The following is a 22872-nucleotide window of genomic DNA, read 5'->3' on the forward strand; positions in this document are numbered from 1 at the left end:
TACAGGGATGGGGTAGGGAAAGAAATAATTTCCCGTTTTAATACAAACCTGGTCAACAATGAAACATTTTACACTGATTCAAATGGCAGGGAAATGATACAGAGGCGAGTCAATTACCGACCGACATGGGATTATGTTGTAGAGGAACCTGTCTCAGGAAATTATTATCCTATAACATCCAAAATAGTAATAAAGGATGAGAATAAAGGCCTAGAAATGGCAGTTCTGAATGATCGAGCACAGGGAGGTTCCAGCCTTCGAAATGGTGAAGTTGAACTAATGGTAAGATGCAAGGAAAGCAATTTTCAAAACCAAGTGTGTAACGAACTCAGAAAGTTTTAGAATGAATGTACTACTTCTATTTGCTTACTAATTTAACAAATAAGGACTCAACAGCCACAATATGAAGCCTTAAACTGCACTGGCTACTGCTACTGTTTCCGTGAGTATTAATGTTATTATTTGAGTATTCATGTTATTATAATTAAAAACACACCAAACAATTGTATTGTCTTGTTTTCATTCTTTGATAAGTATACTATTTGTAGTATAACTTTCCATTGCTACAGCTGTGATGTTTGCTCTCTTAGTCATCAAACACAAGAAGTGAAAGTTTATCTACAACTTGTACAGAAACCAGACTGCAATTATAAGAATTGAAGAACATGAAAGGCAGGTAGCAAATGAAAAAAGAAGTGAGACATTATTGTATCCTGTGCCCCCATTGCTCACTTTGTACATTGACCACAAATTAAAAAAAAAAAAAGAGGAAAAATTTTGAAAAGGACTTCAGAGTTCAGGGACAAGAAATCAAATCATTAAGGTAGACAGTGACACTGAAATCTGTTAGAGAGTGTAAGAAACTTGGAAGGTTAATTGAACAGAATGGATATAAACAAAATTAAAACAAGAGTACTGAAATTTAATCCAATTAAATAAGGTGTGGCTAAGGGAATTCAACTGAGAAATGATATAATGAAAATAATAGGTGAGTTTTGCTACTTGGGCAGCAAAATAACTGATGACAGAAAAAATAAAGAGGATATAAAATGCAGACTGGCAATAGCAAGAAACCAATTCAGAAATAGAGAAATATGTTAATATTTCAAACAAATTTAAGTGTTGAGAATTCTTTTCCGGAATGTGGCCTTTTATAGAGTAATATGCGGACAGTAAAAGAGTAGAAAGTTTTGAAATGAGACACTACAAAAGAATGCTGAACATCAGATGGGTTTATTGGATAACTCATAAAGAGCTTCTGAATCAGACTGGGGGAAAAGAAATTTTGGCAGAACTTGACTAAAGAAAGCGATAGGTTGCTAGAACACTTGCTGATTTATCTTATTTCACTATTATTTCCAGTCTTAAATGGGAGGACCTTTACTCACTCATTATTATCTGTTTATACTTTACGATATCCATCACTTGAAATTTTTCTCCAATTAAAGAGCTTAATTTCAGTATTTCTTTATTTCTTTATTTTGCTCCAACATTAACTGATTACAAAAGCAAGTCTTTTTGTACCAGTCTTCTGGACAAGTCAGAGCCTTACTTACTAGAGTTATATATTATTGCCTGGCGTTATTATCTACACAACTTTTTCTAAATATAGTTGAGAGAACAATGTTACATATAGGTACTACATAAATCTATTTGTTATCAGCAAAGAAAAGAAGTACTCCAAGCTTTACACTGACTAAAAACGTACACAGATAATTACTCACTACTACAAACATACGCTGGGATAAGAAGATCCTACAAAACACTAACAAGGGAGAAGAAAATGGCACACAGGGAAGAAGAGGGAAGAAGATGAGCTGAAGAAGCCAGGAGAGACCCATTCGTTGCAATTCCGTAAAAGCATGGAAGAATGGACGAGACATTTCAAAGACATTCTCAACAAAGGTGGTAGAGAAGGAGCACAGGTAGTAAGTCAAGAGCTCACACCGCAAGAGATGCCAGCCTGGTCCCCACTCACTCCAAATGAGGTCCAAAACATCATTGAGCAACAAAAAGGAAGAAAGCAGCGGGACTGGACATGCTTTACAACAAATACCTTAAAGACACAGCCCATCTGCTAGCACCAACCTGGACAAAACTTTATAACAAATGAATTGAAACAGCAAAAATCCTAGGCCACTGGAGAAAATCAATAGTAAGGGTAATGAACAAAGGGAAGGGTGACCCAAAGGACACAAACAAATACAGAGGAATAGCCTTGGAAAACAACCTTTTTAAGGTATTCACAAAACTAATCACAGGAAGAATAAGACACACTTTGGAAGACCACCTCCCAGAATCTCAATTCGGGTTCAGGGAAAAAAGATCCACTATCACAGCAGTGGAGCTGCTTTTAAGAAACATATGGGAAACCATCAATAAGAAGCAAAAATATTATGCTGTATTCATAGATTTCACAAAGGCCTTCGACCTTCTTGATCAATCATTAGTAAAAAGGATGCTTGATGAAACCTTGGGAAGAGACAGCGTCTGGACAAGGATCATAAACTCCATAAATGAATGGAATGAGATAAGAATCTCTGACAACCTCGACCTGTCTGAACCAATAAGGCAAACAAACGGAGTACTCCAAGAATACCCACTAAGCCCGCTCCTGTTCATTCTGGCAGCAAAGGACATTATGGAAATCGCTCAAGACGAAGATGTCGAAGCATATGCCTACGCAGACAACATTGTGATAGACTCAAAAACCTTAAAGAAACTACAGGAGACTATAGAAGAGGTGGAAAATGGTGCATAAAACAGAAGTTCGTAATCAACACCAACAAGACGGAAATGATGGTATTCAGACCAGGCGGGGAAATTCCAAAAACGACAAGAATTGCACTACAAGGAAAGCAAATATCTATCACAAAAGATTACAAATATCTAGGGATAACACTCCAGCTGTCCGCAAAGTGCTTCACTAAACACACAACAGAGAAAGCGACACAAGCCATCAGAGCGATAAACGAAATAAGTTCCATCAGAACACTAAATCTAGACACAGCTATGGCACTCTTCAAATCAAAAATAATACCGATACTGGCTTATGGGATAGAAATCATATGGATAAACCTCAATGAAAAGAACTTAGAAACATTGGAAAGAGTAAAAGCAACCTATATCAAAAGAGCATTAGGGGTAGCAAAAACCACAAGATCAAGACTAGTCTACCTTCTCGCCCGAGAATCTTTCCTCATAGAGGATCTAAGCACAAGGTTCTTACTTCCCAACAGCATCGGAGAACCTACTAAGATCGCTACTCAAGAAAAGAGAGGTAGTACCAACGGAATTCTATGGATCTGGGGCCATGATTGACTGCACTTGGACAGCAGCAAATTTTGAGATGAGACATATACTTACAAGATTCGCAGTACACGGATTCGACCATGAAATTTGTGCAAATACAACATACAACAAACCGTCAAACCTTTGCAAGTGTACACTGTGTACAGTCTTGTGTGAGATACCATATAAAAATATGCAACAAGAGGACCAGATCAATTAGAGACTATGCAATACATGGTTCAAATGATAATCTGTTATAAAACCTGCACTGAATGTAATCTACTACTAAGAATTATGCAGACACTCAATACATCCTTGTAATTCACTCTCAAATGACTGTAATCTAATGTATAACTATAATGGCTATTTTGCTGCAATAAATCGTTTATAAATCAATTTGCTATTGAAATACATAGATTAAGAAATTTACTGTTTGTGACACAGTCTTCAGATCTGAGATTCAGATGTTTACAGTTTGTCGAACAGTCTAAGATCTGAGTTTCTTATATCTGTAGATAGATGGTCTTCCATCATACAAGTGTACTAAATCTAGAAACTCATCTATTGATACAGTCACGGACTGTGCGGCTGGTCGCGTCGGAGGTTCGAGTCCTCCCTCGGGCATGGGTGTGTGTGTTTGTCCTTAGGATAATTTAGGTTAAGTAGTGTGTAAGCTTAGGGACTGATGACCGTAGCAGTTAAGTCCCATAAGATTTCACACATTTTTTTATCTATTGATTACACAGAATTGTTTAGGAGCCATAATTTTAATTTCTTTTTTTGTTCTGTAATGGGAAGTTTTTAGACTTTAGGATGGAAGCAGTTCAGTACTTTTATGCCAGCATAGTGAGGGTTTTTCTCATAAAGTGTTGTTCTATGAGGGATATTGTGGGGTCTCTCTCTACCTCTAGTGTTGTGATCGTGTATTTCTTTATTGAGCGTTTTGTTACTGTTTACTGCCATAATGACTATATTAACTATATCTAGGTTATGAATAGTTAGTATTTTAATTCTTTAAACAAATTTCTGCAGGACTTTCTTTCCCATAATTCTAAGTGCCTTCTTCTGTAGGATAAGCACACTTTTCATATTACCTTTACTGCTGGATCTCTATACCTCTCCCTCATAGCTTAGATTGGATTCAAATAGTGCAAAATATATTTGCCTCAGAGTGGTAATGTTATAAAAAGGTGTCAGTTTTCTTAGGGCATATATGGTAGTAGGCAGCTTTTTGCAAAAATCATTGACATGATCAGACCAGTTTAACTCTGCATCAAGTATCAGGCCAAGAAATTTGGCTGAGTATTCTTTTTTAGGCTTCCAAGATCAAATTCAATATAGACAGATTTATTTGGATTTAATTTTAGTTTGTTTTCATTATAATACTGCAGAATTATGCCTGCTGCAGTATTGGATTCCACTTCAAGCTCTGAATGGCTTAGACTGCTGCATATTAATGTGGTTTGTTATAGACAGAATATCAATATCATAAACAATAAAAGTAAATGGTCCCAATATTGACCCCTGTGGAATACCAAAATTAATGTCAGTGGTGTTTGATTTGTACGCTCCCTCAGTAGTGCTAATAGACACAATCTGCTTCCTATTTGTCATGTACGATCTAATCGAATTATGGACTGCACCTTGAATGCCATAGTTCCACTGTTTGTCAAGCAATATGATCATATCAAAACAATCAAATGTTTTCTGTAAGTCTAGAAACATTCCACATACATGTTCTTTATTGTCTATTGCTTGAGTGAAATTTTCAATTAAGATGGATGCTGGTGTGATAGTGGATGACCCCTTGACAAACCCATACTATCCCTTAAAAATCATTTTTTTTGCTTACCAGGAATTTCTAGATTCTTATGTATATTACTTTCTCAAAGATTTCGGATATTATTTGAAGAATAGATATGGGTTGAAAGTTTTCTACTAGATTTCTGTTTACTTTTTTAAAAATAGGCACAACTCGAGCTATTTTCATCTCATCTTGAAATAGACCATCTTCCATATGAAATTTGATTATTGCTGATAAAAGTGATGCAATTTTAATTATTTTTTCTTCACTTGTTGGTGTCAAAATATACTTCCTGACACTGGTGTTCCTCTGAATTTGTATTTATGATTTTTAAGCTGATTGTTTATGCTGGAGCCAACAAAGCAAAGTAATTGTTAAAGAGATCTGCTACCTTATTATGATCAGTTTCTATTTCACCATTTATCAGCAAGTGATTTTCAGTTGTATGTTTCCCGGATTTACCAATTTCTCTGTATACTAGTGACCATGATGTTTTGGAAATATTATTTGAATTTTGAATGACTCTTTCGAAGTGTTCTTGATTTACAGAGATTAGGAGGTCTACATAGCACTTCTGATACTTTCTTCAGAGATTAGGAGGTCTGTATAGTATTTCTGATACATTCTGAACCCTTCTTTTAAGTCATTTCACATAGCATACTCATACAATCTTGGTTTCTCTCTAGCCTCAGTGACTGAACTTGATGTCCAGTTTTGGATTACAGCATGTGACTGGACTCTTGTTTATTAATGGGCAGGCTAGGTTGAGAATGTAGTATACTTCACTTGAGGATTTGCCATAAATGTAATGTGTCATTAGAATATTGTTCCAATCAGCATTACTTAGCATGTTATTCAAATGAGTTATATTTTGGTCTGTATTCATCTGAACATATCTATGGTGACTGTATGTAAGAACCTTTTTTATGTTCACTCCTAATTCTACTGCATGGTGGTCTGACAAAGCACTTATAATAGCAGAAGATGTAAGACCATAAAGATGAATACCAGTGATTATGTTCTCTGTTGCAGACTGGCATGTTTCAGTCTCACTGGTTGCAGTGTTTATCAGGTATTTTACATTATATTCAAGCTGAGTATATTTGAATAGTCTAGTGTGTAACTTAGCAGATAAGTTACACACTAGACTATACATTAATGTTGAAATCTCCTATAATCACTAACTTATTCAGGTGTGATATAAAAACATTCTCTACCATGTCACAAAACTTTGTTAAGAAAACTTCAAAGTTTCCATCTGGCAGTCTATATAAACATATAACATAAATATTATCACTTGGTATCTTTATATGTGCTGCACATAATTCAATAGCCCCATCTAATGAATATTTACTTACATTTACAGAATTAAAATCAAATGTGCTTTTTACATACATTGACACACACACCCTCTGATGGAAGATCTGCAAAACTTATTAGCTAGTACCATGCTTAGAGGTTTAAAAAGTTCTAATTTAGCATCAGGTAACCAATGTTCACTAATCGAATGCACATCAGGCATAGTTTCATTTACAAATATGTCTAATTGTACATATTTATTGCTCAGGCCTTGTACATTCTGGTGGATTATTTTAATTTTGTAGATTTCTCTGCTTTCCCATCTTAAATAAGGTTACATCTCTGTTTCTCTTGTAAGCTTCCTCCTCTTCCTGGTTTTCACTAAAAATCATTGAGATCAGACTGAAATTTTGTGACAATACTTGACAATAGACAGAGTACCAGCTATGAAACTGTTACGTTGCAGCTACTGTTACAGTTATAGCCTCACTATATAGTCTGAAAAATAGAAAGAATTTGCTATTTTAACCATGCACATTTGTGCTTACTGATGACCAACCTAACATAGATTAAACATTCAGTCTTCAGGCATTGCTTGAAAATGACTCACATTTGCATCCTCAAAAACGTAATGAAATACTGGAATGTTTCTACCTAGCTTTTAGAGCTATCTCTGCAATGAAAGTATTGAAAAATTCAATTGAACAATGGAAACTCCAGGTTGGAATATCGACAATGTAAGAAATATATAGACTGATACTTACCATAAAGATGACACATGAAGTTGCAGAAAGGCACAATTAAAAGACACTTATGCATCAGTTTCTGGCCACAGACAGCCTTTGCCAGAGACACATACCACTCATTCACACAAGCAAGCAACACATCAGCACACATGACCACCAACTCCAACATCTCAGACCATATTCTGCCTGCAACTTGATGTTTCATCTTTACAATAAGTAGCAATCTATATTTTCCTTACACTATTAAAATTCAATTATGCATTCTTTGCAGAAGGGAGTCTTATTTGTGGAATTTAACATTGCACTTCTTCTTAGCTCTTTTCACATATTGTTTCACAAATTCCATTACAGCACTGTAACAGCAACAATTAAAATTTTCATAAACCTTTTTATATTAGCACAGTCAAAACCAAGAAAGTGTGGCAAGTGTGTCCACACTACAGGTTATGATGAATATTTTCATTTTGTTTCATATTTAAATGAATATTAAACAAAATCTGTAGGAATCAGTGTGCCATTTTATATAAGATTGCATTTTAATTGTTTACTGAGTTATAACTTTATCTCAGAATTATGTTTTGCATTTTGATTATGAACCTTAGATCCATCGTAGACTGCTCTATGATGATGGAATGGGAGTTGCAGAACCATTACGAGAACAAGCATTTGGCAAGGGTTTAGTTGTCAGAGGTAAGCACTGGCTGTTAATGGGCAACATAACAGGAGGTGATGGATGGAGTCTGGCAAGTCAAGAACGTTTTCTGGCACAGAAGAAACTCCTGTCCCCTTGGGTTCTGCTCAGTAATGCTGACAATGTTGCTTTCACAGAATGGACAAATTCACATGAAACTCAGGTTTGTATGCAAAAAAAAAAATATGTTATGGATATGCTTCTCACATATCAAATTTTAAAATAAATAGAAAAGTACTTATTTCTCAGGGACAGATTAATACAAACTAATCTTTCATGTAGTCACTTGTTTCCCTTGGATTAATGGGACCATTTAATGGGATAACTTTATATGACTCAGCTGCATACTTCTCTTAGAAATGCACTTAACAATCACTATGTATTTTTGGAACATTTGAGGTAACAATAACTACCTGCTTTTTGAACACCTACTTTTAATGTGTTTTTTATTAACTTGATAAATGATTCCTGTGTAATTCTTAACTGTGTATTATCATCTAGTTTTCAGGTCTGAGACAAGAACTTCCACAAAATATAAAGATATTAACATTGGAACCATGGAAAGATAACTCATTGCTACTACGCTTGGAGCACATACTGGAAAACGAAGAAGACACAAATTTATCTCAGCCTGCTACAGTAAATTTGGAGGTTAGAAACTACAGTTGACAATCCAGCAAGGATTAAAATATTTGCTACCTGGGGAAAAATTATCAATGGAGTCTCAAATGGTCTAACTTTAGGCATACATCTGTGAAAATATTTTATTTTAATGGTCCTCCATTTAACATATGTCAAGCAGAGTAACTACAATAACACAAGTTTCGTAATTACTGATATTAGGGAGACAATAAAGGAAGAAATCAGTACCTATTCATATAAAGTCTTTGTTGTTGCAGCCAGAGGAAAGGGATTCCTATCAATCTGGTAACAGGATCGTTAGGGCCACTGCCGTACTTCAGTTGTGGAAGTCCGGGGGGGAAGAGGGATGCTACAGGGCACTTACAGTATCAGTAGCCCTTGTATACTTAAGTTGAGACTGGTTGCATCCAATCAGGTGATATTATATATATCCAACTGGATTTGCTGAATCCGATGATTTTTTTCAGCAGAAAATATCAATTGATTGCTTTTCTTTTTGGTGTGGAGAATGCCAGAATAATGTTTACTCATCTAGTTACCGTGAATTTTTTATTTTATATTTATTTGGTGAATGGAAAAAATATATGTGCTGACAGATTGACCTGCAGCCAAATCAAAGGCCTAGATTAAGTAGGAATGTGGTACTTTGGTTGTGAATTGGCAAACCCAATAAAAGCAAATGGAAGAAAACTAGGTATCCTGACAGAATGACCTATAGTGTAGGCTGTGGCCACATAATATTGGAATGTGACAACTAGCTTGTGGCATGGTGAAGCCAATGAAACTCAACACGACAATACAATTGCCATAATTGATGTGTAGCATAGCCTGAGATATCCGTTCATTATGAAAATAACATACTTTTATGTCTCATTCATAATTTTGCCAAAAATATGACAATGTGATTACATTCTAAGCCAATAATACAAAATAGCAGCTAACTTTATTAACAAACAATAGAAAATTATTTTATTTATGAACAATAGAAAATTATTTTACTTAAGAATAGTAAGAATTAAGAATGAGCATTCTGATTCTCTATCAACAACAGAAGCATGATTCATTGTATACAGTGTCCACCATTCATCATGCAAGTTGTTATCAACATTGTCACACAACACAACTGCTCCTGACACCATAAATGCACTTTTGCTTGGTGAAGGAGAGGATCACTTTAGAATCACAAGGTCATGAAGTAACTGAGTGTAAAATGTGTCCAACTGAACAACAACTTAAAATGGGTCAAATACATAAACAAACTAATAATGACACTCAGATTGCCATATTTTGCTCTTAGAAGTACCTTTCATTGTGTGGATCTAAAGACAAGACTGTTGCCTTATTTTGCATACGTTCAATACGGCCATTTGCTGTTGTTTTATGGAATTATTTCTTGAGGCAGTGCACCTAAAGAAGTTAATAAAGTAGTTAAAATGTTTATTGAGGACAAGTGAGCAGTAAGAATATTGCAGAGATCTAGTTCTCAGTGATTTTGTTTCTCATAGTAAAAATCAGTTTCAATTCAACCACGATTTGTGCAGTCGCAATTTAAAACAAAAATAACTTTCATATTTTGAGAGGGTAAAAGAGTTCAAATATTTTGAAATAGTACTCAGTGAAAGGAATGAGACAGACAAGGAAATAATGGCAAGAATTCAAGCAAGAAACAGGTAAAAGTTTGCACTCAGAAAATTGCTCAAGTCCCAGTTCCTGTTGAAATCCATGAAGATTAGGATCTACAGGACAGAAATACAACCTGTCATCCTTTACAAAGCATAAGCCTGGGTTCTTAACACAAAAGGTAGAGAGAAAACTTCTGACATTTGAGAATACTGTTCTGAGACAGATTTCTGGAGCAATGAATGATGGACACAACTGGAGGGAGGGGAAAGAACACAAATTGTATGAGTTGTACAAATTGTGGGGCATTGTGACTGTGAATACAGAGAGAAGACTGAAGTGATATGAGCATGTAATGCATAGAGAAGGCCAGATCACCAGGCCGGTCATGGAAGAAGACATCACAGGCAGCAGACAGGGGAAAACCATGGCAGAGAGGATATGAGTACAATAGGACTAGCTGGAAAAGAATACATGGGCTGAAGGAATGAAGGAAGGTTACGGGTGAGGTCAAAGACTGACTGCAGTTTTTGTGGCCAGCCCAATAGTAGTAGTAGTAGTAGTAGTAGTAGGCTTCAGTGTGGAGTTGTGTACTCTGGTACAAATCCACTCAACAAGCTTCCATCTAAAGCAAGAAGTTGGGAAGTCCAATCAATTTAATAGAAAAACATATATCATTAGCCACTTCTTCCAGAAATTATCTTATTTCATAGAATCAAGGATTGCACATTTGTGTCAACAACATGGTAGCTAACATAGTTCACTGTAAAGCTGCATTACAAGTAGTAATGCACTATAAACAGCCCTCGACTTGTTCTATATTACAGAAACTTAATCTGTACATTGCATTAACATATTAGCAACAGCCTATTATTCCTTAAGATTATTTTTCTGTTTTTGTTGTTGTTGTTGTTGTTGTTATCTCTAATCCAAAGACTGATTCGATGCACCTCTCTGTACTAATCTGTCCTGTGCAACTTTCTTTACCTCAGAAACAGTAACTTATATCCACTTGAACTTTCTTATTGTAGTCAGACCACAGTATTTTGTCTGTAAACCCCCCCCCCCCCCCTTTCACCACCTCCTGCTTCCCCTCAGCTTCCAATCACCACCAAATTAAGGATTCCTTGATGCTTCAAGTTTGACCTATCAAATTATCTTTCCTGTTAGTCAAAATATACTACCAGTCTACCCTACATTTTTCTTCTGAAGCACCATATATCAAAAGATTCTATTCTCTTATTGCCTGAATTTATTTATTGTCCATATTTCACTTCCATACATGGCTATGCTCCAAATACTTCCAGAAAACACTTCCTACCTTGAACTTCATATGTAATGGTAGCATGTTTCTCTTACTCAGAAAAGTTTTCTTGTTATTGCCAGTCTGCAGTTTAAATCCTCTTTACTTCTGAAATGGTTAATTATTTTGCTGCTCAAATAGCAAAACTCCTATATTACCATCAGAGTCTCATTTCTTAATCTAATATACAGCATCACCTGGTTTAACTGGCTACTCTCTGTTATCCTCGTTTTAATACTGTTGAAGTTTGTTGTATAATCTCTTTCCAAGACATCCACTTCATTCACCTGATCTTCCGAGTCCTTTGTCATCTCTGATAGAATTACAATGTTATTAGCAAACTGTAAGATTTTTATTTCTTCACCTGAACTTTAATTCCTTTTTTAAAGTTCTTCTTGGTTTCCTTTACAACTTTCCCTATCAACATATTGAAAAACATGGGGGATAGGCTACAATCACTACAATCCTGTCACACTTCTTTTCAACTACTGACTCCTTTCATACACTCTGACTCTTATAGCTACAGTCTGATTTCTGTGTACACTGATAACATCCCACTTCTCAAATTGTATCCCTGATAACTACAGAATTTCTAAGAGTGTTTTCCTGTCAATATTGTCAAATGATTTTTCTGAATCAATACATGTAGGTTTGGCATTCTTCAGTCTACACTCTAAAGTAAGTCATAGAGGAAATAGTTGCCCCTATCTTTTCTTACATTTCTATAGAAATGAAATTGATTTTTTCCCACATCAGCTTTGACTAGTTTAATTCTTCTGTAGATAATTTGTTAGTATTTTACACGCTTGGCTTATTAAACTAATGGTTTGGTAATACCGACACAAGTCAACAACTCACTTTCTTGTCTTTGCAATTATTACATTTCTCTTGAAGGCTGAAGACATTTGGCCTGTCACATACATCCTACATACCAAGGAGAACATTTTTATTTTGGCTAATTCTCTCAAATATTTTAATAATTCTAGGGTGATGTTGTCTACTCAAGATGTCTTGTTTTGACTTATATTAGACCTTTCAGTGCTCTGTCAAATTCATCTTGCAGTATGGCTTCCCCCATCTCACCATTATCCCATTTCCTCTTCCCTTTCCGTAATATTGTCTCCAAGTTTCATTCCTTTATAAATGGCAATTAAATGTAACTTAAAATTTAGAATAATAGCCATTATTTTTAAATAAGATTAGATTAGATTAATACTTGTTCCACAGATCATGAATACGACAATTCGTAATGATGTGGAACGTGTCAGGTTAATAAAAGATGTCTGTACAAGATATTACATTACACAAAATATTGCATGACACTAATGTTTAAGTTTTTTTCCCTTAATTTATATCTAAAAATTCAGCCAATGAGTAGAAGGAGTTGTCATCTAGAAATTCTTTTAATTTATTTTTAATTAAATGTTAGTTGGCTATCTGTCAGGCTTTTGGTGCTATTTGGTCGGTGACCAAAGACTTTTGTGGCAGCATAATTTACCCCTTTCTGTGCCAAAGTCAGATTTAACCCTGCATAGTGAAGATCATCCTTTCTCCTGGTGTTATAGCTATGCACACTGCTATTACTTTTGAACTGGGTTGGATTATTAACAACAAATTTCATAAGTGAATATATATACTGTGAGGATCCCTAGATCCTTAAATAGATGTCTGCAGGATGACCATAGGCGGGCTCCAGCAATTATTCTGATTACATGTTTTTGAGCAATGAATACTTTTCTACTCGACGATGAATTACCCCAGAATATGATGCCATACGAAAGCAGTGAATGCAAGCAGGCATAGTAAGCTAATTTACTGAGATTCTTATCACCAAAATTTGCAATAACCCTAATTGCATACGTAGCTGAACTCAGACGTTTCAGCAGTCCATCAATGTGTTGCTTCCAGTTTAACCTCTCTGGGTTGGATTATTAACAACAAATTTCATAAGCTTATGTTAACTCAGTTATATTGAACAGCTGCTGTTTAACTCCTAATTGGTAGCTTAATATTAATATTTTTCAAAAGAAGTAGTTACTTAGATTGGTAACATCAGAAGCTAGTTTACAATGCACTACTAATTGTCAAGCAAATTTATAATGAATGTTGTTATTTACTGTGTAAGTAACAGGAATTTTCAACCCTTGAATACAGCATCCACATAATTTTTGGACTCTGTGGTTAGTAAGGTTTGCTTGCAATTTTCTATTTAATTGGTGATAATTCTCAGTTTCTTGCTTTATGTCAGATGGGAGTTTGTTGAATACCTTTGGCCATAGCCTACATAACTCCACTCTGGACCATAGACAAGGACAAGATGTCTACATGAAAATTATTTCTGTATCTTGTACTGTGACTGTCTTGGTGTAGTACTTTAAAGAACTCTTCCTCTCTTCTGCTGCAATTAATAATTCTTACTTCATATTATTTTACTGACAGAATGAAATCATATGATATGTAATTATGGTAAAACCGGGTGTTTCAACTCAAACACAGAGAAAAAGTCATATGTTTCATAAAGCAAAGAAACTAGCACAATGGTAATATAAGTTTTAAAGCAATATGAAAATGATAGATGGCTATGTACCATGTAGAGAAGACACTGAGTGGCACACAGGCACAAAGAAAACACTGCTATATATCTGTGCATACATACAGCAGTCTTTTTATTGTGCTTGTCTGTGACTCAATGTCTCCTCTATATGGCGAGTAACAATTTATCCTTTTCATATTATTGTTGTTCCATCCTGGACTTCCCATTGTTTGTATTATAATTTTTGTCAGATGTATCATTCTGCAACTTCCATTTCTTCAACATCTCGCATCAAATTTGAGACTCATACTGTCATCTCTTTCAGGCTCTATTCACACCATTCAGTATCTTGTCTATTAGAGAGACAACACTGGGTGGAAACCAGTGGCTGGAGGACAACACACGGCTGATATGGGTTGATGAGGAGGGTACTCCATCAATCACCAGGCAGTCCAAGGAAGACATACCTAATGTGACACTGGAGCCCATGGAAATACGCACATTTATAATACAAATTGATTATCAGAAAGCGCACCATAATAAACACTGAGTAAATTTCTTTGGAGAGACTAAAATAAAGTTTGTTCTTAATTAAACTGATTAATACTGAAATCAATCTCAATTAATCTCTGCCCAGCAGTACCACTCAGTCTGAATATACACATCAAGAATCACCTGACTGTAGAACTATAAATACAAAAAAGAATGTTATGTATTGAGTGTAACAATATTTCACAAACATTCCATACAGAAAGAAATGACAGAAGCCAATAATACAAATTTCAAGCAAAGCAGTTAACAACAGGAGTATTTTATGAGGTGTGTAAGTATCATTTTTAAATATTCCCACTATAGCATTCCAGTTAAAGTCGTACATGTACAAGCTGAGTACCTGCATCATTTGAGTCTGACATACACCATAAGTGAAACATTCATCAAAATTTACCTTCATTTGTGCCCATTTAATGTGCCCTACATATCTGATTATTTTAGAGAACTCAAATTTATTTATTTAGCTCATGGCACGAATCACAGTTTATAATGGACACCAGTAAGGTACATAAATTTGTAAATGTGGAAGAAGAATACAAACAAAAGTTACAGACAGATCACAAATATGCAAAGAAAAATATATCTATAAATATGAATAAAGATATAAATATACATACAAAGACACAAAAGTCTTAATCTCTGTATAAGAAAACAAGATACCCATCACAAACATATGTTCAAATTGCTACTATAATCAGTGGCCTCTTTGGTCCCATTCAGGAAATCCAAACTCTCACTGTGGTACTTTCTAATACAGTATACCTCAATGATGTGTTGAATTTTTTGTCTTTCAGCGCTGCAATCACACTCAGTAAAAGTAACCATCTGCCATTTATACATGGAGCCCTCACAATGTCTGTGGTTTACTCTTACAGGGTTATTACAAATGACTGAAGCGATTTCACAGCTCTACAATAACTTCATTATATGAGATATTTTCACAATGCTTTGCACACACATACAAAAACTCAAAAAGTTTTTTTAGGCATTTACAAATGTTCGATATGTGCCCCTTTAGTGATTCGGCAGACATCAAGCCGATAATCAAGTTCCTCCCACACTCGGCGCAGCATCATGTCCCCATCAGTGAGTTCGAAAGCATCGTTGATGCGAGCTCACAGTTCTGGCACGTTTCTTGGTAGAGGAGGTTTAAACACTGAATCTTTCACATAACCCCACAGAAAGAAATCGCATGGGGTTAAGTCGGGAGAGCGTGGAGGCCATGACATGAATTGCTGATCATGATCTCCACCACGACCGATCCATCGGTTTTCCAATCTCCTGTTTAAGAAATGCCGAACATCATGATGGAAGTGCGGTGGAGCACCATCCTGTTGAAAGATGAAGTCGGCGCTGTTGGTCTCCAGTTGTGGCATGAGCCAATTTTCCAGCATGTCGAGATACATGTTTTTTTCGCAGAAGAAAAAGGGGCCGTAAACTTTAAACCGTGAGATTGCACAAAACACGTTAACTTTTGGTGAATTGCGAATTTGCTGCACGAATGCGTGAGGATTCTCTAACGCCCAGATTCGCACATTGTGTCTGTTCACTTCATCATTAAGAAAAAATGTTGCTTCATCACTGAAAACAAGTTTCGCACTGAACGCATCCTCTTCCATGAGCTGTTGCAACCGCGCCGAAAATTCAAAGCGTTTGACTTTGTCATCGGGTGTCAGGGCTTGTAGCAATTGTAAACGGTAAGGCTTCTGCTTTAGCCTTTTCCATAAGATTTTCCAAACCGTCGGCTGTGGTACGTTTAGCTCACTGCTTGCTTTATTCGTCAACTTCCGCGGGCTATGCGTGAAACTTGCCCGCACACGTTCAAACGTTTCTTCACTCACTGCAGGCCGACCCGTTGATTTCCCCTTACAGAGGCATCCAGAAGCTTTAAACTGCGCATACCATTGCCGAATGGAGTTAGCAGTTGGTGGATCTTTGTTGAACTTCGTCCTGAAGTGTCATTGCACTGTTACGACTGACTGATGTGAGTGCATTTCAAGCACGACATACGCTTTCTCGGCTCCTGTTGCCATTTTGTCTCACTGCGCTCTCGAGCGCTCTTGCGGCAGAAACCTGAAGTGCAGCTTCAGCCGAACAAAACTTTATGAGTTTTTCTACGTATCTGTAGTGTGTCGTGACCATATGTCAATGAATGGAGCTACAGTGAATTTATGAAATCGCTTCAATCATTTGTAATAGCCCTGTATTGTATTTAGCCCAGTCCACACTCTCCTGGGAAATTCAAATAGACTAACTGGAGTGATGTATACAGTGGTCATAAAATGAATGCTCATAAAATGAATAAAAATGCAGTACATTTATTAATGAAGTCCTTACCTTATCTGAAAACTGTTTCCCCCCAAAACTAAACTGATTAGACCAAAGTCCACAAAAAAGCCATGGAATACTTGAAGCACAAAACACGTTAACTTTTGGTGAATTGCGAATTTGCTGCACGAATGCGTGAGGACAACAAGGAAACTGTACTTGTCAGTCCGAAACATCTCTAATGGTAATGATGTCACTCACTAGAAGGTATACTGCAAAATACACTGAAGAGTCAAAGAAACTGGTACACCTGCCTAATATCGTTAGGGCCCCTGCAAGCAAGCAGAAGTGACACAACATGACATGGCTTAGACTCAGCTAACATTTGAAGTAGTGTTGGAGGGAACTGACACAATGATCCTGCAGGGTTGTCCATAAATCTGTAAGAGCATGACGGGGTGGATGTCTCTTCTGAACAGCATGTTGCAAGGCATTCCAGATATGCTCAATAATGTACATGTCTGGGGAGTTTGGCGGCCACCAGAAGTGTTTAAACTCAGAAGAGTGTTCCTGGAGCCACTCTCTAGAAATTCTGGGATATGGAGTGTTGTATTGTCCTGCTGGAATTGCCCAAGTCTGTCGGAATACACAATGGACATGAATGGATGTAAGTGATCACACAGGATGCTTATGTGTGTGTCTCACCTGTCAGAGTCATATCTAGACTTATCAGGGGTCCCATAGCACTCCAACTACACTTGCACCACACCATTACAGAGCCTCCACCAGCTTGAACAGTCCCCTGCTGACATGCAGGTTCCATGTATTCATGAGGTTGTCTCCATACCTCTACACGTCCATCTGCTCGATACAATTTGAAACGAGACACGTCTGACCAGGAAACATGTTTCCAATGATCAATAGTCCAATGTCAGTGTTGATGGGCCCAAGTGAGGCATAAGACTGTGTCATGCAGTCAAGCGTACATGAGTGGGCCTTCAGCTCCGAAAGCCCATATCAATGATGTTTCATTGAATGGTTTGCATGCTGACACTTGTTGATGGCTCAGCACTGAAATCTGCAGCAGTACACTTTATCGCCCACTGCTTGAATACTGCTCACCTGTGTGGGATCCGTACCAGATAGGATTGATAGAAGAGATAGAGAGGATCCAATGGAGAGCAGCGCGCTTCGTTACAGGATCATTTAGTAATCGCAAAAGTGTTACGGAGATGATAGATAAACTCCAGTGGAATACTTTGCAGGAGAGATGCTCAGTAGCTCTGTATGGGCTTTTGTTGAAGTTTCGAGAACATACCTTCACACTCAGCTGGCAGCTACATGGGTAGCGGAGGCTGTGTGGCATGGACTGGGTGGTTTTCTTTAGATTGGAAGGCCTCGGGAAAGTATGGGGTGGGCTGCAATCTCAAAGGGTGTATGGCAAATACAGGATGTGCTTGGATCAAGGAACAGTCAGAACTGTAGTTGTAAATTGTTATAGTTGTGCTGGGAAAGTCCCTGAGCTTCAAGCGCTAATAGAAAGCACAGAAGCTGAAATCGTTATAAGTACAGAAAGCTGGCTAAGGCCTGAAATAAGTTCTGCAGAAATTTTTATGAAGTCTCAGACGGTGTTCAGGAAAGATAGATTAGGCAGAATTGGTGGTGGAGTGTTTGTGTCTGTCAGTAGTGGTTTATCTTGTAGTGAAGTCAAAGTAGATCTCCGTGCGAATTGGTACGGGTGGAGGTTATACTTAACTGCTGAACTAAGTTAATAATTGGCTCCTTCTACTGACCCCCAGACATCGATGATATAGTTGCTGAACAGTTCAGAGAAAATTTGAGTCTCGTAACAAATAAATACCCCACTCATATGGTTATAGTTGGTGGGGACTTCAACCTTCCCTCGATATGTTGGCGAAAATACTTGTTCGAAACCGGTGGTAGGCCGAAAACATCTTCCGAGATTGTCCTAAATGCTTTCTCCGAAAATTATTTCCAGCAGTTAGTCCACGAACCCACGTGAATTGTAAATGGTTGCAAAAACACACTTGACCTCTTAACCACAAACAATCCAGAGCTAATAGAGAGCATCATGACTGATACAGGGATTAGTGATCACAAGGTCGTTGTAGCTAGGCTCAATACCGTTTCTTCCAAATCCACCAGAAACAAACGCAAAATAATTTTACTTAAAAAAGTGGATAAAGTGTCAGTAGAAGCCTTCCTAAGAGACAATCTCCATTCCTTCCGAACTGACTATGCAAATGTAGACGAGATGTGGCTCAAATTCAAAGATATAGTAGCAACAGCAATTGAGAGATTCATACCTCATAAATTGGTAAGAGATGGAATTGATCCCCTGTGATACACAAAACAGATCCGAACGCTGTTGCAGAGGCAACCGAAAAAGCATGCAAAGTTCAGAAGAACGCGAAATCCCGAAGATTGGCTAAAATTTACAGACACGCGAAATTTGGCACAGACTTCAATGCGAGATGCCTTTAATAGCTCCACAACGAAACATTGTCTCGAAATTTGGTAGAAAATCCGAAGAAATTCTGGTCGTATGTAAAGTACACAAGCGACAAGACGCAGTCAATACCTTCCCTGCGCAGTGCCGATGGTACTGTTACCGACGACTGTGCCGCTAAAGCGGAGTTATTGAACGCAGTTTTCCGAAATTCCTTCACCAGGGAAGAAGAATGGAATATTCCAGAATTTGAAACACGAACAGCTGCTAGCATGAGTTTCTTAGAAGTAGATACCTTAGGGGTTGCGAAGCAACTCAAATCGCTTGATACGGGCAAGTCTTCAGGTCCAGATTGTATACTGATTAGGTTTCTTCCAGATTACGCTGATACAATAGCTCCCTACTTAGCAATCATATACAACCGCTCGCTCACCGATAGATCTGTACCTACAGATTGGAAAATTGCGCAGGTCGCACCAGTGTTTAAGAAGGGTAGTAGTAGTAATCCATCGAACTAAAGACCTATATCATTGACGTTGCTTTGCAGTAGGGTTTTGGAGCATATACTGTATTCAAACATTATGAATCACCTCATAGGGAATGATCTATTGATACATAATCAGCATGGTTCAAGAAACATCGTTCTTGTGCAACGCAGCTAGCTCTTTATTCGCACGAAGTAATGGCCACTATCGACAGGGGATCTCAAGTTGATTCCGTATTTCTAGATTTCTGGAAAGCTTTTGACACCATTCCTCACAAGCGACTTCTGATCAAGCTGCACGCCTATGGGGTATCATCTTAATTGTGCGACTGGATTCGTGATTTCCTGTCAGGAAGGTCGCAGTTCGTAGTAATAGATGGCAAATCATCGAGTAAAACTGAAGTGATATCAGGTGTTCCCCAGGGAAGCGTCCTGGAACCTCTGCTGTTCCTGATCTATATAAATGACCTGGGTGACAATCTGAGCAGTTCTCTTAGGTTGTTCGCAGATGATGCTGTAATTTACCGTCTAGTAAGGTCATCCGAAGACCAGTATCAGTTGCAAAGTGATTTAGAAAAGATTGCTGTATGGTGTGGCAGGTGGCAGTTGACGCTAAATAATGAAAAGTGTGAGGTGAGCCACATGAGTTCCAAAAGAAATCCGTTGGAATTCGATTACTCGATAAATAGTATAATTCTCAAGGCTGTCAATTCAACTAAGTACCTGGGTGTTAAAATTATGAACAACTTCAGTTGGAAAGACCACATAGATAATATTGTGAGGAAGGCGAGCCAAAGGTTGCGTTTCATTGGCGGAACACTTAGAAGATGCAACAAGTCCACTAAAGAAACAGCTTACACTACACTCGTTTGTCCTCTGTTAGAATATTGCTGCGCGGTGTGGGATCCTTACCAGGTGGGATTGATGGAGGACATCAAAAGGGTGCAAAAAAAGGGCAGCTCATTTTGTATTATCACGTAATAGGGGAGAGAGTGTGGCAGATATGATACGTGAGTTGGCATGGAAGTCACTAAAGCAACGACGTTTTTCGTCGCGGCGAGATCTATTTACGAAATTTCAGTCACCAACTTTCTCTTCCGAATGCGAAAATATGTTGTTGACCCAACCTACATAGGTAGGAATGATCATCAAAATGAAATATGAGAAATCAGAGCTCGAACAGAAAGGTTTAGGTGTTTGTTTTTCCCGCGCGCTGTTCTGGGGTGGAATGGTAGAGAGATAGTATGATTGTGGTTCGATGAACCCTCTACCAAGCACTTAAATGTGAATTGCAGAGTAATCATGTAGATGTAGATGTAAATGAGGAGTCAAGCAGCATATTGCTCCCTCCTACATATATCTCGTGAAGAGACCATGAGGATAAAATCAGAGAGATTAGAGCTCACACAGAGGCATATCGACAATCTTTCTTTCCACGAACAATACAAGACTGAAATAGAAGGGAGAACCGATAGAGGTACTCAAAGTACCCTTCACCACACACCGTCAGTTGGCTTGCGGAGTATGGATGTAGATGTAGAATTTGCGGAAGGTTGCACTTTTGTCACAGTGAACAATTCTCTTCAATCAAATTTGGTGCCATTCGTGTAGGATCTTTTTCCCGCTGCAGCAATGTCAGAGATTTGGTGTTTTACCAGATTCCTGATATTCATGGTACACTCATGAAATGGTTGTAAAGTCCCCACTTCATTGCTTCCTTGGAGATGCTGTGTCCCATCGCTCATGCACTGACTATAACACCACATTCAAACTCACTTAAATCTAGCTAACCTGCAATTGTAGCAAGCAGTAAACATCCTAACAACTGTGCCAGAAACTTGTCATCTTGCATAGGCATTGCTGCCTGTTTGCATATCTCTGTATTCGAATACACAATGCCTATATCAGTTTCTTTGGCACTTCAGTGTATTTAAGTAAGTACTACGGTGTGCTGAAAAGTAACGCCTTTGAATTTTTTGTGTGAAAATTATTAAAGTTTTTTAAATAAAAAAAGCCTTACTAACACCCATTATACATCTTTATTATTCATGTCTACATATTTATTTCTCAATATAATCATTCTGGTGATGAAACATGTTTCTCCCAACAAGAGAACAGTTTATTCATACCATCACTGTACAATGTTTGTCTTTGTTGACAGAGCCACAACCTCATCTCTGCTTGCCCAATTTCATCACTATTTGAGGTATTCTTTCAGTTTTGGAAACAGATGAAAAACAGATGGGGACAAATTGGGAATGTATGGGGGATGACTGATGCCAGTGCTCTGAGGCATGGAATTGCTGTTGATGTCCCTGCACTCATGTGTAGTATGGGACTGTCATGCTGAAGCAGAGGGTGTTCCATGTGTGGATGTACTCTTTGAATTCATACCTTTGGTTTTTTAGGATTTGTTTTTCATGCACTGACAAGTTACATTACACATACTGCCATGTTACATGCTACAGTTCAGAGCCTTCTAGCAGCATATGGTTGTAACTTGCTTCAGCAAAGTGGGAAAGTCTCCCAAGAAATTTGTATGACATGTAAAACCTCCACTTATATTGAGAAAAGAATAAAAAATTCAAAGGCACAGTCTGGTAATATGGATATCAAACTATACGTATTACTAGAGACAGATAATTACACCAAGTAGTTATATGCAATATAGTGAAGGAGGAGACAGGCAGAACTGGAGCTGAAGAGTGGCAGATAGTTTAAGAGTAAATGAAACATTGGTAACATGTGTGCAGTGTTACAGAACTTTTTGACAATCTTTCATAGTTCTTACTGAAATGACGGGCTTGTCAAGTTCAGTAGATTTTGCCATGGAATGTCTAAGATTACCATTCTAAGTAACTTCACCTGTATGAAAATGGCACTAACTACACCAGAAGTCACTTAGGCTACTTCAGTCTGGAAAAGCTTTCATTGTTCAGGAATACATATTTTCAATAAGTCAACAGCCATAAAAAGTTTAAGTATTAATAAAATTTGGTTCAAAAGGAGCATAAGGAATCACATTTTTTCCCAGTTATTCCACATCCATGGGAACCATTTAACTTAGGTTCTGGGAAAAAAACATTACTACAGTACACTTCTGATTATTTGGGTAATATGGGGGAGAAGGGGCACAAACAAACAAAAAACATGAATAACTGAGATATTT

General features: G+C 37.4%; 1 protein-coding gene across 1 annotated transcript in view; it reads left to right on the forward strand.

The window, feature by feature from the left end:
• Positions 1–14525, forward strand: part of LOC126199206 (lysosomal alpha-mannosidase-like) — a 125282-nt gene extending 110757 nt beyond the window's left edge. Inside the window, exons 14-17 of the mRNA XM_049935988.1 lie at positions 6–282; positions 7743–7994; positions 8333–8482; positions 14255–14525. Of these exons, the coding sequence (XP_049791945.1) occupies positions 6–282; positions 7743–7994; positions 8333–8482; positions 14255–14479 (904 nt within the window). The 3' untranslated portion in view covers positions 14480–14525. The remainder of the gene's footprint in view (positions 1–5; positions 283–7742; positions 7995–8332; positions 8483–14254) is intronic.
• Positions 14526–22872: the final 8347 nt, after the last annotated feature.

The sequence above is a fragment of the Schistocerca nitens genome, chromosome 1, assembly GCF_023898315.1.
Source record: "Schistocerca nitens isolate TAMUIC-IGC-003100 chromosome 1, iqSchNite1.1, whole genome shotgun sequence".
Lineage (NCBI taxonomy): Eukaryota > Metazoa > Arthropoda > Insecta > Orthoptera > Acrididae > Schistocerca > Schistocerca nitens.